Genomic DNA, 16,894 nt, shown 5'->3' on the forward strand with positions numbered 1-16,894 from the left:
GACCTGAGCCGGAGGCAGACGCGTAATGACTGAGCCACCCAGGCGCCCCGAGGCTAGTGACAACTTTAATCACATAATTTTCAGACTCTATTTCTTCTGTCTCTGATAATTCACTGCGGCCAGCACACCACGTTCAGGCCTTCCCTGGGTCACCAATAGTCCCTAAAACACGTGCCTAGGAAGATGTAGGGAGACCCGTTGGGAGTGGCTTGCATGAGATGACAGGCATCTTCTCTGCTCAGAAGTGCCACGGCCCCTGTGGGCCTTGAGAGTCATCCTCGTGCTTCCCGTAGTCATACCTGGTCAGGCGAAGACAACACAGTGTGCCCTGTTGAGAAAAGGGGGCTGGACGGAAAGTCAGAATCAGCAGAGCACCACACCCAGAGAGAGGTGTAGTCCTAAATCTCCAGGTTCAGAGACCCCGGAACTGCCCACGGACATCTCACTGTTCAACTCCCTCATCGGGCGTTAACCGAGCCACCTCCACAATTCCTGGCAGCAGTAGGTAGGGCCAGACCCCCTCTCGGAAGCCTCTGCCTCCTTCTCCAGCCGGCTTCCGCGTGGAAGGGGCAGAACCATCACAGGTGCCACAGATGAATCTCCAGGCCTCCGCATCCCCCCTGTGCCAGCCAGAGAGCCTTGTTAAACAGTAAGACTTCATGTCTCAGCTGAAATCTGTGTATTTGGATTATGGCCTTACTATCTGCTTTTTCCCCAAGAATAACAGATGAGTATATGTCCCACATCCCTTTGATTAAAGGATCTTTCTGATGACCTTCCCAAACAAACAACAACAAAAAAAGACTTCCTCTAAGAACCCATGCTTTGGAAGGGATCAGGAAACACATATAACTATGTGCTGGAAAGAAATGAAAGAACGAGGTGTTGTGTCCAAGCTGGCATCCCCATACAGTTTCTTTTTTTTTTTTTTTTTTGCCTACAATCTGCATTTTAAAAGTAAAATAGCCAATATTGGTCCTGTACTTCATAAAGACTAACTTATAAAAGATGAATCTGTCAAATGAAAAAAAAATAATTTATAACTATTATGAATTACAAAGAGAGATAGACTCCATCAAGGGAGGAAGTAGATTTCTGACTGTATGATTTTAATAACTTGCCACAGATTTAAAGATTCGTATGAATGTTCTCGTACCTAACCTGGAGAATGAAGCTCTAGGTGGTATTTACTGACTATGCTCAAAAATAGACCTTTTTATGATTCTTGAATGAGAATCAGTGACCCACAGAGTCAAGCATACCAAAGGTGGTTGATGGTTTGTTTTTAAATAAATGAGGGGTTGCACATCACAACCTAAAATACAGGGGACTGATAATGTACGAAAGCTCAATAAAGTTTCATTTTAAAATGTTGGGGTTAAGCACACTTCTATCAAACTAAATTCGAAGTGACATGAAAATCAGGAGAAATGCCTCAGCTTCTACTTCTCCCTGAGAGAAGATCTGAGAAAAGATGGCCCCATTTGGGAAACACCCAGCTGTGTAAACCAACAAATAGGGATCCAGCCAGCACATAATTCTGTGCGCTATCATCCGTAAGAGTTGGCGCTATCTTACTTTAAAAGCAGAATTTCTGTTGGCAGTCCCTTTGATAATGTTCCTGGCTTATAAAAAGGGAGTCAAAGAAGGGGGTAGCAAAGCAGAGCTATGTTTCTAGTTGGATGTGGGGACAGGAGAGGCGGGACAGGCTATGCAGAACCCAGCTAAGGATGGAAGAAACCAAATGTTTCTTTCTTTTTTTTTTTAATTTTTTTTTTAATTTTATTTATTTTATTCATGAGAGACAGAGAGAGAGAGAGAGAGGCAGAGGGAGAAGCAGGCTCCCAAGGAGCAGGGAGCCCGATGCGGGACTCAATCCCAGGACCCTGAGATCATGACCTGAGCCGAAGGCAGACGCTTAACCATCTGAGCCACCCAGGCGCCCAAACCAAATGTTTCTTAAGCTCTCTCTGAACCAGTCACTTTGCTAAGTGCTATTTCATTTAACTTTCCCCCTTGGTACTGTGAGGCAGTTATGTTTTTCTCCACTCTGTAAATGAGGAAACTAAACATGAAATGGTTTGTCAAAAGTCACACAGCCAGAAAGTGGCTGTCAGATTTCCACCCCTAGGACCTGCAGCCCTAACACTAAGGATAGGAAATCCACCTCAGAGAGTGTATCCTAAGTCATGATTCCATTCTTCTTCCATTCTACAAGCTTTTCTAACTCAAATAAACAGAAAGGACCACTGCATTGTACGGTATCATCAACTATTTAAATTGCCTCAGAGTTCGTAAGAAGCAGTCCTTGCATTCAGAGTTGGAATGGAATTGGGCCGTCTGTTTTCCTGTATAATTAAATGTAGGATATGATTGAACATGTGGCACCCAAACATGTATTCCTTTCTCTAGGCCAAGCTTTACTGACATTAATAGATACAAATTAAGAATCAGCATTCCAAGTACTTTCTACAAGATTTTTTTCAGCTCCGGCTCTCTCTGGCCCGGGGAGCATTTATAACCTTGACTTGCACAGTGGGTGCCCTGTACCAAAACAGAGACAGTCCCTGGAACAAAGGAGTCAAAATGAACATTAGTTCGCATCTATCCCCAAACCGGAACTTTGAAGCCAACACTCATCTGAGAGATTTTATGTATGCAAGTTCATGTGTAATGTACTTCAAAACACATCCAAACAAGGTGTTTTCAGAGATTATGAAAATTTTATTAACAAAGAAAATCTGCATATGTGCATCCCGTTGAAAAACAACCACCTCAAACATGTAGAAAGCACTTTGTTTTCTATTCACTGTTTCATCAACACCAGAAAAATGCAATCGCAACACCAAAATGCAGACCAATATTTTTGAAGGAGATGATCATTTGAGATAATAAAGTACTAGAAAATCAGAGGAAAAGAATCAAGGTATCCATTTCACAGGCTGAAACACTGAGCCTGCAGCCAAACAAATGTTTCCACTGGGAGTCAATCTATTTGGCAGCAGCTCCTTTTAACACTGTCCTGAAGACCCCGTGTACATCCAGAAATATGACCGAGGTCTTAGAGTACAGTAAAAACCGACAGCCAGCACGACTGACAGAAGTTAATGGCGACCTAGCAATAGCTCAGAGGCAGTCACTGGAAAACGGCAAGGTGGGCTTCATGACAGGTTAGGATTGGTTTTTCAGGACAACTTCGAAGTCTGTTCCTGATTAAATAACCGCCCCACCGTTGTCCTCCAGAACCTTCCTTGGATACCCTCTGCCCACCTTTTACTAAAAATCTATAAACATATTCCAGATACAGCGCATGCAAGGAGGGGAAGAACAAGAGTATTTAGAGATTCTGATGTCCCGGCTGTGAATAGAAAACACACATATAATGGGTCCTCCCTGTCAGAACCCCTCCAAAGAGATCATATAGACGTTTAATTCAAAGAGGGGGGCAAAAGTCAGGCCTGTTACTTGACTACAGTTTCTAGGGCCTGGTGTAGCTATATTTTTAGGCTCGGCTCCAAGGAGCTGCCTCCACAAATTTGGACAGAGCGAGGGAGGCACAGATGGTGGTCACGTGAAGGCACAGACCGATCTAGTGGGCTCGGTGACAACGTCTGTACATTTAGGCTGCTGTATTCCTCCTATTTCAAGTACTGCCAAGTCCCAGCAGTTTCCCCTTTCCAAAGTCTTGATTCATTTCATTCTCCTGAAGGAGGTGGAAGAGGAGGAGGATTGCACAAATCTTACTGTTTTATGGTTTAGAAGAGACAGTCACCATCTTGGCTCCTTGTCAGTTTTTAAATGTAACATTTTGCTAAGTGTAAAGCTGTGTATCTGTTCCTTTTCTGTTGCCATTATTGTAACTTCAATATTTGCAAAACACAACCTCAAAATACTTTAAATCCAGGGCAAAGCAGTTTGTTATTCATGCAACACATTTCTTACATGTATCAATACTCAGTGAGTTCACAGCCCAGGACTCCTCTCTTGGTTTCTTTCCTGTTTTATTTGTTCCTTCTTTTACTTATGATTGTTTTTTTTCCTTCGGAGATTTAATAATGGTTTAATTACACAATAGCAAAATCCCCAATTTATATATATGCATGTATGTTTGTATATATATATATATATATATGTATGTATACATATACATATATATATATACTGATTATTATCAAAGTTATGTCAGTCCTGCCTGGTGGCACTGTTTAGAAAAAGAAAGCACATAAGCTAAAGTTATTCTACCCTTTGAAATACCTTGTGAATCATTTGTAAAGCATCGAGCACCTTGGTGTTGTATAGAATTTTAATTTTCTAATATAAAACCTGTAGTGTTTGCTATAAAAAGTTGTTGAAGGAAGTCAGGGTGTGCTTCCAGTGGTGCCTGATTCATAGCAATTAGCATTCAATCACGAGTTTCTCACTCTTCTTTACAGAACAGCTACAATATTTCAGATTCGCAGCCATTTTCTTCTTTACGTAGGAAACTGTCCAAATCAGAATGGACTCAGTTATTTTTTTATTTTATTTTTTTTAACAGCGCACAGAGTATTTTTCAGGTCGTCATCAGGATGCTTGGTGTTCTCTCGCTATAGTTTTTGTGTGTGATCAAACCTCTGCTCCCAGGGTTTTATCCACTAAGCCCTCCAATGTGAATTCTTGGCCTGAGCTCATGTGCAGGAAGGCTGTTTTTAAAGCGAGTCAATACATAAAAAAGATTTTCACATCTGTTAATCAGGTGTTTTATCTGGGGAACATAAAAGCTATTTACAATCCTCCAACTTACCGACTTAATGTTTTTCTTTTTACTTGGATATTTATATTGTGTAGAAACTGACACCACTGTCGCAATCAATGGGATTGTTCGACTATCTTCTAAGGCAAACAAGAAAATGCTTTTCTTTTAGGTTTGAAATTCATGACTAGTGGAGTCTATCAATAGGCAATGTGGAGAGGCAAATTCATCTCCATTATTATCTTGAATCTCTGATTTCAATAGAGCATGCCAGTAGAGAAAGATCTTGATAACATTTATGCTGCATGAATTTGCATTCTGAGCTCCGTCCTTAAGACATGGATATTGTTCAGAACTTGATAATAAGAGAGAGAAGACTCCCATCATAGGGTACTTGTGCTTTTTTTCAAAGTCGCGGTAACTTAAAAACAAAACAAAATAAAAACTACTTTCCACGTCAGCGGGCAGATGCTCAAGTCAGGACTTCAAAACAGGAGTTGAAGTCTCTGGGTGGACTGTGCATAGAAGTTAATAATAGGATAACATATCAGATACACTTTTATGAATGGAACGCATTGGCATTCCCAATCTTCCTCAAAAGTACTTAGCTGCCAAGAGAGATACTTCACAACATATCACAAATGTGCTATTTGTACAAACATTGCCCATTACAAATGCTCTTGTTTTTGTTTAAATGAGTATTTTTAACCTGAGCTATTAATAAAAAACTTTTCTCTTCTCCCTTGTAAAGCTTGGCTTTCAGAAGAAAGAATCTTTAAGCCTCCTCTCTTGTGAGAGTAATTTCTCTGATGGTGCTATGTAAGAACAGCCAGGGCTCATTAAGTAGGCTTCGGAGCATAATTATAATTAACAATTAGGTAGAAATTAGTTTTAATGATTTGTTTTAGATGATAGAATAGAAGCATAATGTAATTATTTTTGAGCCTTCTACATCATTAAGAATACAACTACCACCAACTTTCAATTATTGAGAAGCAGACAATCATCCAAAGCATTTAGTTAGGGATCCACTTGCAGAGCCAAACTAAGGGGGCTGAGGGGAAAAGGGCCTTGGCCCCAGCCCAGGTGTTTATAATTATTCAACCTTTGCGAAGTCTCTCCCTTTTCTACTCGGCACCTTCAAGCTGTTTCATGCCTTGGAGACATCTCTACCAGGGAAAATAGAGACTCAACTTGGCTGTTCAGCTCTTCCCCACCCCCTGCCTTTCTCTAAGACAGTGGAGATAAGGCGGGGGTGTGGGTGGAAAATTCTGGAAAAGACGGCATAATTTAGCAAGTGAGCCTGAAATGCCAATTCACGCTATAAACTGAACTCACAGGAAAGAAGATTGTACAAATGATGAATAAAATGAAGACAGGTTTCCCCCACTTTCCGAAAGTTTGCTTTGTGCCACTTTGCTTTACAAAATAGCCATGTGAGTACCAGTTTTCGCTAATCGAAAGAAATCGGAAGAATTTTCACTTCTACAAAACAACTTCTTCGCTTTACACCATTTCAGTTTATGAAAGTTTGCATGGGTGGGAATGCTCTACTTTCAGAAAGCGGGGGAAATCTATAGGAGGAGGAAATTCCAGGCAGCAAGGATAGACGCATGCCGTTCTTTCCCTGTTCCGTGTTCCTTTAACGTCCCAAAGTCAATTTGGATCTGATTTTCCCTGTAAAAGGTTTTTAAAAATACTATAGAAACCTGAAGAGATGCTTTTATTTCCTGAAAAATACAAAAATATTCCTTTAGAACAGTAACTATTAGTTATTACTGTCAAAAGTTTCTCTCTCTCTTCCTCTCTCTCTTCCTTTCTCTTTTTTGACCTCAGCTAGTCAGTGGGCTGATTCCTCTCCCACCTTCGAGCAAGAACGCTAGACCTTTTGCTGCCGGCCTTCGGAAGCCGTGAGGGAGCACATTCTGACACCGACGTAAAAAACCTGGTACCTGTGTTTCCACATCACGAAGCAGGCCAGCAAGCACACGAGGCCGCAGAGCAAGTTAAGAATCATCTGGGTGAGTAAGAACAGTTTGAACGTGCCCGTGATGCTGGTACAGTCGGTCACATCCCTGTACACAAAGGTCCGGCTGAGGGGCTCCTCGGAGGGCAGCTTGCAGTGGCAGGCGTCGAGAGCCGACCCGCAGGAAAACTGGGTGAGCTGCGAATAGTGGTGGGCGGCAAAGGCCACGGCCAGCACGCAGACCATCAAGCCCCCAGCACTCAGCAGGAAATACAAGAGCTGCGGGAAAGCAGAAGAGAACCTTGCCAGTTACAAAGAACATTGGATGACTAGCTAATTCATCGAAGCTGTGCTTTCTCTTCTCTCATCAGGAAGGTCCCGAGGGAGGGGCTCTTCTTGCCTCAGAAACGGAGTCCTCAAGACAGAGGAATGGTCCTTACGCCCTGATCCTACGTTTATTTGCCATACAGATGTCGGGTGCATTTCATACATTGCGCCAACAATGTTAGCTTGATTGTGGGTTGTTTGTGGATGTGGATACCAGTTTAAGTGACTCCCAAGCATGAGAACCAACCCTGAAAGGCAGGCTGTGACTGTTTTTGACTTCAGAAACTGCTCATCTGAAGACTGCAGAAAGACTGGGAAGTAAAGAACACGTTTCTGCAATGTAAACACTGTGTTGGCCAGAGTTGGCAGTGATTGATCAACTGGGTTAATAAAAATGACAGTGTTCAATATAGTGACTGCCAACCTGTGTCCAGGAATGCCAGGATCCACAGTCAGAGGTTGCTGGAAAAAAAAAATTATGGTTCCAGAAGGTAGACAGCTGGATGTCAGCTTCATCACCTACAAGTCCCAACCCAAGTCTACCTATAACCCTGTAGTTCCAAGCATAAAAATAAACCCTAAATGGCCCTTCAGTTGCCAAGAGATTCTGAACACTGTTGGCCTACGTGATAGCCTTGTGATGGAAAAGTCAGGTTCAAGATCTAAACTCTGCTGCTGAAGAACCATGGAATCCCTGAACAGGACATTTAGCTTACACCTGAAATGTGTTGATCAAAAATTGTGAGTGCTTGTTGACACAGTCACAACATAAAGCATTTTATTTTTTATTTTTTTTTAAAGATTTTATTTATTTATTTGAGAGAGAGAGAATGAGAGACAGAGAGCAGGAGAGGGAGTAGGGTCAGAGGGAGAAGCAGACTCCCTGCTGAGCAGAGAGCCCGATGCGGGACTCGATCCCGGGACTCCAGGACCATGACCTGAGCCGAAGGCAGTCGCTTAACCAACTGAGCCACCCAGGCGCCCCATAAAGCATTTTATAGAACAAGAAATGTTCCTGGGATTGCACTGACCTACTGGAAACATTTCTCTTCATGGTCCCACCTGCTGAGGGTCTAGATAAGGAACAGAGTCCCTAGCTGTTGGAACTAGTGTACTGAACCCAGTTCTTTGTGTGAGATTTGCATACCACCGTCAAAAGTTTCTTGTAGAGCAGTTCTGGTGAATGTGAACTCCTCAAAGTAAGGGTAGTCCTACTCGTGTCCAGGTTCAGATTAAAGTAGCTCTAAAAAGATTATGCACTCCCTCCACTTCCAATGATCTGTCATTTAAAATAAAAACACATATCTAAGATTCTAAAACATGGGTACAAAAGTCCTCCAAGTGAGTGATTCTCCACACAGTGACAATTTCAAGTGCTTTCAAGTCTTAAATATAGAATACTTAAAAAGGTGTTTTTTTTTCTTTCTTGTAATTTGCATGTGTGCTGGTGCCCTAATCATGTGCCTAGTTTGCCTGAAGCTTGACTGAGGGCATAGGAGGAAGGTGGAACTCACTGGCTAAACCATCTTGTCTTAGCATGTCTACACAACCAAGGAGTGCCTAGCTTCTCTGGATCTTCCCATCAAAGACATCATAAACACACACACTCTTCTTCCTCTTCAAATCACTTGAAGAATTGTCAGTTGGAACCCACCTGTTTAATCTGCAAAACAGTTTATTGCAATGTCTTCTATCTCAGGGACACAACAAGGAGAACTTCTATTTAACACGTTTAGTCTCCCTTGGAGGAAGGGAAGCAGATAAATCCAAATGGGCACCGTTAAAAATTTAAAAAGGAAAGATTCAATGTGTTATATTGAATATATCCCCTCCCTAAATTTTCAGTGGCCGTATTTTCTGCAAACACTATAGTGCTCAGGCTAAAGAGTATGAGTTTATTTTTGTGGGAACACTGGGGCAGAATATTTGAAATATTCTGGGTGGTTCTGAAATCTTTGGGCCTGACGATCGACTTCAAACTCCTGACACTAAGAGCCAGGTTAAAGTGTGCCCATCAGAGCCGTGTTTCCAGTGCAGGCAGCATGGAACTGGGAACTATTTGCTTTGGGGATGTGGGTACATTGGTGCCTTTACCAGCAGGGAAGGCCCAAATTAAAGGAATAATTTCCCACCTGAGAGTCATCTGCTTAGTAGAATGCCCCCAATTGGAGTTTTGTCTGCACATTTTATTGCTATCAATGGATGGAACTGAGGAGGTCTTGCAATAACACTCCTACCTCCAACACACACAAACATCCTTAGCAGATTTCTTTAACATTCATTGGGACAATATCTTGAAGCAATGAAAATAATCCCTCATTCTCAGTCTGCAAATAGCTCGAATGCTTGCAAAAAATATTATTCTCTCATAATCACAGAAATCCATTTGCTGAAATGAGAATTTTGCCTATTTTTAAAAGATCACCTTTTGGCTTAGATATGAACAGGTTTGCCTGAGACATTTAACAAGTGTACAGCAGATTGATGGTTAGGAGCATAAACTGGGGAGCCAGAGTGTCCGCAGTGGAATCCTGATTCTTCCCTTCTTAGCTACGGACCTAGGGCAAACTAATCAATCCCGTGTGTACCTGTATTTCTTCGCCTTTAAGCTTGGAATGATGATCATAATAGCGCCTATGGTCATAGGATTATTATAAGCATCAAAAGAGTTGATACCGGTAAAGGGCTTAGAGCTGTGTCTAGTACATAGTAGCACTACTTAAGTATTTGTGAAATCAATAAGCAAATTACTAGAGATGGAAAGAGCTGCCAATTCTCAAGACTCTTAGGATATCAACTCTACCGGCTTTGTCTTATTCTCTGTCACATGGGAGTAACAGCACACACTTGGCTTATAGAAAGGATGTAAACATTTACACAAACACTGGGCTTGCTCAATCTTAATTGAGCATCTTAAAGATGCTAGAAGCCAGCTTGCGCACAAACAAAAGCCATGCCCCTCAGCTCCTTTGAACATGAATGCATTTTCATGGGGGCGTATCTCACACACTGTGACTCTGCATCTCCCACCCCGTGAAAACATCAGGCCGAGTAAACGGGTGTGAGCCACAGAATCAAATTTCTTATCCATTTTAAGACATAAATACATATTCGATCCCCGCTCCCCGCCAAGCCTGCGGGCTCCTTCTGCAGCGCCCTATAGCATTTCTCCTTCACGGCTCTTAAATCATCTGACAGCAACAAGCTTCTGGGTGAGAATCTGTAATTTAAAACCGAGGGGCTTGCTTTACCTACACGGCACGAATAAACTATCAATGAAAGTGTTCACGATGACCTTGGGAATGCGAGCAAATAGATCTTGATGGAAGCGGGGCCCGGGACGCGTCTGTCTCGCCCGCGGGCGGGCAGGGGGGGCGCCGAGGGCCCCCGCGCTTATGTAACGCTCGCTCGCGGCCTCTAATTGGGACCCGGCTGCAGCCTCAACGCTCGGCGGCTCGGGGAGGAGGCCGGTTCGGCTTCGACTTAATTACCCTCCCCGGCGGCAGGCGCGGGGAGCCCCCTGCAGCAACAGCGGCAGCCGGGGGCCTCGTGTCCGTGGGCGCGGGCGACCGCGCCTTAAATGCCCTCGCGGGGAACGCGCCCGGGAGTGCTGCCAAGCACATGAACCGGACACGTTTCTGAAAGTCAGCCAGGTGAGCGCCGAGAAGACAGGGCCACGAGGACAGGCAGGAGGCCCAATCCCGGGCCCCAGGGGCCGGGCCAGGGGGGAAGGAGCAACGCGCCGGCGGCGGCCAGCGAGGACTGAAGTCGCCTGAGGGGCAAGCCAAGTCCCCCGGCCATTGTCTCTAAGAAGAAGGGAGAGGGGCGCGCGCGCGCGCGCTCAGGCTGCGGAGAGCCGCGGTGAGCCCCGGAGTGACTGCCCTGGCCGTCTGGCTCTGCAACGGGAGCGGGGAGAAAAGTCTCCAACAAGCTTAGGCCTGGGTATCCATACGCAGGCACTCAAATGCGGTTACGCTAGTGAGAAACATCTCCTGAAGCTGCATTTCGTGCCTCCCCTCCCCCCGCCCCCCAGCTGGTGTGGAGGCACAAAGAAAGTCGGCTGTAACTTGGGCCTTTGGAAACCCTGGAGACGGGCTGAAGCTCATTTTAGACCTGAAGATAATATAGCGGGCGCCTTAGAGAGCTGACAGCAAGCACCACTAAAGGTCACACTCAGGAGAGGAGAAAACTGCCTCCGTATTTGTCAGTGCCTGTCACAGGTGGGGCGGGGCGGGGGGGAGGTAGCTAATGAGATCTTCTTAGTGCGGAATTCTCAACCTGGCTGACATTGGCACGGACTTTTTTATTTTATTTTATTTTATTTTATTTTATTTTATTTTATTTTATTTTATTTTATTTTATTTTTGTCCTTGCTCCTTATTTTAAGTGCAGGTTGTTGAGATGGCTTTGGGGGTCTCTGTGAAGCTGATGCTGGTGCTTCTGCTGGGTCATCTGGAGGGGAAATGGGGGCATTTCACATAAGCTGATGAACCTAGCAGAGAGCACTTTTTTACCCTAGTGAAAGAGGTTCCTGTAATTTAACAGGGCATTTCTTACTAGGCTTTCTGGCTTTTTTTTTTTTTTTTTTTAAGTCATCACTAAGCCTTGCTGTGTTTAGTCAGACCTCTACAAAAAAAGTAAACATGGACTGATGCCTGCTCTATCTGGCCTTCTTTTAAGGAACACCCTCGGAAAAAGTAAAAATTCCAAATGTAGGCATATCCATGAAATTATATCAATTTTTTAAAATAGAATCCCTTATTTTTTTAATTAGAAAAGTTATATCTAACTATTGGAGAACATTTCAAAATTAGAGAAAAAGACTACAGACTGCAGTTGTCTTCCCACCACTCACAGATAACTATTTTTTTCTATGCAGAGAGCTATTTTTTTTATTTCTGTAGGATCATACCATATATTTTGTGTAGCCAGCTTTTGATAATAATGTGAACATTTTTATTCCATTAATTACTCTTTTACAACCTGATTTAAATCTCATACATATAAGCATTTTGCTGTTTTATGTCAACTGCTTCAATTATACTAGAATACAAAATATCTTTTCTGCAACTTCCTAATTTCTAAATAAGAGCTGACTTACTCTTATGCACTATGCTTTCTTGTTTGAACAAAGAAGTATCCAGTTGTTATGTGTTTTGTTACAAAAGAAAAGTAAACAGTGTGAATGGACCAAAAAAAAAAAAAAAACAACCCTCAATAAACTAACATTACAGAAAACGTTTTGTTCTGGGCTACAAGTAGTTGAAAGAAAATGTAGGAATTTGATTTCTACTAGCTCTGATTGCTGAGTTGGGTGTTTATCTCCCTAAACTCTAAAAGGGTGTGTCTGTTTCCCTCTGGAGCAGATTCTACTGTGCAGTGAAAATGCTGTGTACTTGAAATGGTTCCAACCAAATGCACCATCTTTAATGGAGGAAAAAAAGATACATGCATGGGAAAGGCACACACACTTGTTAAACCATCCATATCCCTCCCCTCCCCCACTTTACCCTCAGACTCTTGGCACAGATCATCTGGATGCACCCAATGTACTTTTTCTGTCTCAGTGATCCCACCTACAGGAGGAAATACACTTAGACCGCCTCCTTATTAAAATATTCTAAAAACCCCCAAGATATGGAAGTGGGCACTAACAGAGACACCTTTTCCCTGGCCAAGTGTTTTGTTGAACTGATGAATTTTCAATATTCCTTGTAAGGACACTGAAGGACAGATTTCATATGCTCTGTGCCAACCTAGTGCATGGAAATTAAGACTTTAAAAAAAATCAGCATTACCTTTGGGGTCTGGATGAATGCCCTCCTAAAACATTTTTTTGGCCTGCGTAAAAATGCAATTTCTAGAATAATCTGATATGCAACCCCCTAAAAAGCATTCTTTTATTTTGTACTTGTGGGGGTTTTTTTCTGTGTGATGATAAAAGAGAAAGAAAAATGACAACTTACTTTCATAACAAACTGGATACATGTCCGTTCGTCAACTTGATATGAGACACAAAGCATAAACAAACCAAGATAGGCCACTAAGCAGACCTGCAAGGAAGGACATGGACGAAAAGGGTGTTATCAGGGCCAGTCGTGCATCCTAATGACATCAATCTCAGCGTCTTTCACCAGTAAAAGCCTTGTTATCGAGGCGCTCATTTCATTTACTTATCTGTATGTGTTATTTCTTTCTCGGCTTGAAGAACAGAGTTTTCAAAATAGTAAAATCAATTTCTTTCAATTGAGCCAGTATTTATTAAGTCCTTTTGATGTGCCAGGTGCTGTATGAGGTCCTTTAGAATACAAAATGATGAATAAAATTTCCTCAACCTCAGCAAGTGTAGAGTCCAGTCGAGGCCAAGATAAGTGCCCGTACTATTCTAAGACAGGGCATTATATGTTGAATGCTATTCAGAGAAGTACAAAAAGGGGAAAAAATAACATTGAGTTGGGCAATTTAAAAAGACTTCACTAAAGAGGCAGATTTGAAATGGTCCTTGAAAGGGATGATGATAATAATGATAATGATTGTGAACGTTTACCTACGACTGACTTTGTGCTGGCGATCTTCTAAGGGCTTTGTATGGGTTTCCTCGTGCAATCATCACAAAACCCTAGGAAGTAGGTGCTGTTATGATCCTCATATTATAAATGAGGAAACAGAAGCACAAAGCTAGTAAATAATGAAACCAGCACTCAAAAGAGGTAGTTGGGGTGAACAGCACAAGCAATTGCACAGAGGTAGGCTGGTGGCGGGGAGAGTAGCAAATATATACCTGTAGTTGAAATAACAAAATATAGAGCAGAACAGTCAGTTAAAAATCTAGGGATATAGGATTGATTTAGGAAGTAATGGGACTCCCTTGAAATTTTTTGACCAAATGACATGACTCAAGACATGTTTCAGGAAGATGAGCAGTGGTGTTGGGTAGGTTGGCGGTGAGAACGCCGGGATATCATTTTACTAATCTAAGCAAAATTACTATATCAGGGGGGCCAGAGCTGAGATGATGCATGCAAAGTCAGAGAAAGAGGCAGAGAGGAAAGGTATATAGTCCAGCAGAATCTGCACATCGTGGCTTCAGCATGACTGACAGGAGGACACTGGCCAGGGAGAAAAAGGAAGTGATCCCCCCATGTTTGAGTGTCCACAAAGGGAAGAAGGGGGCTGGGAGGAGGAGGAATGACAACTTTGAGAGAAAAGATACTAAACTGCTTTGTCAAACCAGATTTTTTTTTTTTTTTTAGTGCACTGTGATTTAGTTTCTAATCAAAATGTATTTATTCACACTTAATTTTGGAAAGGTTAAAATGTTGCTAAGTTCTACTTTAGGATAGAAACCAAAAGCAACAGAATTGCATTTTCTAATAAGCACAAGTTTCCTAGAGACAGATGTTGGAAGGGTGGCTGAGTATCACCTGGCAAGTCATTAAATAACTGGTTTGGTGATCATTTCCACCCCTAGGGCTAGCTTTACACCACAGGGTGGGAGAGCTGTTTACTTAAAATGCCAACATAGCATTTTAAGGTAATGCTTCTATCCTATTCTCCCCTGGACATAATCAATAAGTTGCTTCTGCCCTCATAGGTTCCCAAGTCGAGAGTTGTTCAGGTTCCTACTGGGCCGTGAAGCCAAAAGCCAAGCCTGCTTTTAGTACAGGCTTTTCCATCATTAGGACTGGCTGATAACTTAATAGTAACATTCCCAGGGGAGAGATGCAGCATTAAAATACATGAGCATGGCACAGGTTGGAGAGAGCTGGGTGGAAAACAAAGTAGGTAGGACCCAGGGAGGCAGCTTTTTGGCAAAGCACTGGCAGATGCAGAAGTAATGATCTTGAAGTTACGTGTAGAGCCCACAACATGGCTGACATTCCCAGGTCAGGGATGGATTTCTTTCTCAAAATTCATTTTTAAAAATTATCTAATTGAGGGGCGACTGGGTGGCTCAGTCGGTTAATCGGCTGCCTTCGGCTCAGGTCATGATCCCGGGGTCCTGGGATCAAGTCCCGCATCGGGCTCCCTGCTCCGCGGGGAGCCTGCTTCTCCCTCTCCCTCTGCCTGCCTCTCTGTCCGCTGTGCTCTCTATCTCTCTGTCAAATAAATAAATAAAATCTTTAAAAAAAAAATCTAATTGAGGTATAAGTTTGATCAGGCCTGTAGGGGCTTACTATGTATTCTCACATTACAAATTTACAGAACTGAAACAATGGAAGAAAGACCTTTTTTTTTTTTTTTGCTTATTGGCAACAAAACAGATGGAGGCTTCTCCATCTTGCTTTTATGTGGAGTGTTAAATCCCTAAGCACATGCCTGTACACCCCTGTTCACATCTGTCTGCAAGTACCCAGGATCCAGCTCTCTCCCATATAACTGTCTTTGTCTCTAGAGGCTGTTGTGAAGTGGGCACCTGCCAAGACTCTCCTCTTTGTCTTCATGAGAGACACATTCCCATAATCAGGCCTAAATGACCCACATCTTCAAATCTGACTCTGTGCCTTGCTTGAACAAATTTTCCCACTTTAGTAGTATCTACTTCTTTGTAGCCTTAATTTAGGCCAATTTCCAGAAAGAAGGTGCACAGGAACATATGACCTCATTCTAGGGCATTTCTCTTAGTCAACTGACAGAACTGTTTTGAGAACATACACTAGCCAGACCTTGTGCATGGCTCTGGGAATTGAGAGGTGAAAAGACAGAGCCTCAGCCTTCCAAGAGCTCTCTCCCAGTGCAGTGGGGAAAGAGAGGACAATGAAGTTAGAATACCATGTAAGTACTAAGACCTCGTCTGTCATCATACCCAGGAGCGGTGATCAACCCCAAAGGCAACTTGGGGACACTTCCTGAAGGGAGACGGATTTTGAAGGATAAGCAGAAATTAGTTAGGAGAGGAATGTGAGGAAGAATAAAGAAAGTACTAGTAGGTACAAAAGCATGGTGAGATGCAGAGTAAACATTTGAGGACTCCCATAGCCCCAGTGCAGAAGATTAGAGAAGAAACAGTGAAAGATGTGTTTATAGAGATGGACAGGAGGTAGGTCACAAATGACTTTTGTTTCCATCTGGGGCATTCAGCACAGTGGAATGGTACAATCTACATGGCCTTTTAGAATGGTCCTTCTGGCCGTGAAGAATGGATTGGGAAAGGAAGACTAGCTGAGAGGCCCTGGTGCATCTGTGGAGAAATGGTGAGTGCCTGAGCTCAGCTAGCAGTGGGGAGAGAGAGTGGGTGTGTTGAAACGACAGGAGGGAAACAGAATCCTTAGGCTCTGAAAACCACCAGAGGTGAACCCTGCAGGGGCGGGAGGGGCCAGGAAGGTGCTCAGCGACCTGACTTGAGCTGCCAGGTGGATGGTGCTGACATTTAGGGAGACACAAGAGAGCAGAATGGGAGTGGAAAGTGATGCTGCCCACAGGGATTCAAAGCTCAGCCACATGGCCCTAGAGCTCAGGAAGGATGTCTGAGCTGGAGAGAAGCACTTGTTAGTCATCAACATACATGAAGTCATTGAAACCATCAGAAATGCTAGATCATCCAGAGAGTCTAGTGAAAACAGAAAAGAGCCAAGGAAGTTGCCCAGTTATGAAAAACTTTTGACTCTTTTGAACGGAAGGCATCTCAAACATACTTATAATTTTGGTGGTACATCATAACATGTCTAAATATTATGAAACTGTCCTTTTGGATTTTGGGATTTCACTTTTAGGTCCTTGTAGAGGGTCTTTGCTATAAAGCCTGAATACATTCAACACACTTTCATTTCTTAGCCTTCTGCTAGGGCTCGGGAGGCTCCAGGAGGGGCGAACTTCTTTTTCTCACCTACAGATCCACATGTTAGAACAATACTTCTTTATCAGGCAGC

At 43.0% G+C, this 16,894-nt stretch overlaps 1 protein-coding gene across 4 annotated transcripts in view; it reads right to left on the reverse strand.

Moving 5' to 3' along the window:
- Positions 1 to 2,703: 2,703 nt before the first annotated feature.
- SSPN (sarcospan) overlaps positions 2,704 to 16,894 on the reverse strand; it is a 113,758-nt gene continuing 99,567 nt past the window's right edge. For all 4 annotated transcript variants that reach the window (XM_035028044.1, XM_035028043.1, XM_035028042.1 and 1 more), the window contains 2 exons: positions 12,992 to 13,078; positions 2,704 to 6,977 (listed from right to left, as the gene is read on the reverse strand). In XM_035028044.1, the coding sequence (XP_034883935.1) occupies positions 6,612 to 6,977; positions 12,992 to 13,048 (423 nt within the window). In that variant the 5' untranslated portion in view covers positions 13,049 to 13,078 and the 3' untranslated portion in view covers positions 2,704 to 6,611. The remainder of the gene's footprint in view (positions 6,978 to 12,991; positions 13,079 to 16,894) is intronic.

The sequence above is a fragment of the Mirounga leonina genome, unplaced genomic scaffold (genome assembly GCF_011800145.1).
Source record: "Mirounga leonina isolate KUSES-001 unplaced genomic scaffold, KU_Mleo_1.0 Mir_201, whole genome shotgun sequence".
Classification (NCBI taxonomy): domain Eukaryota; kingdom Metazoa; phylum Chordata; class Mammalia; order Carnivora; family Phocidae; genus Mirounga; species Mirounga leonina.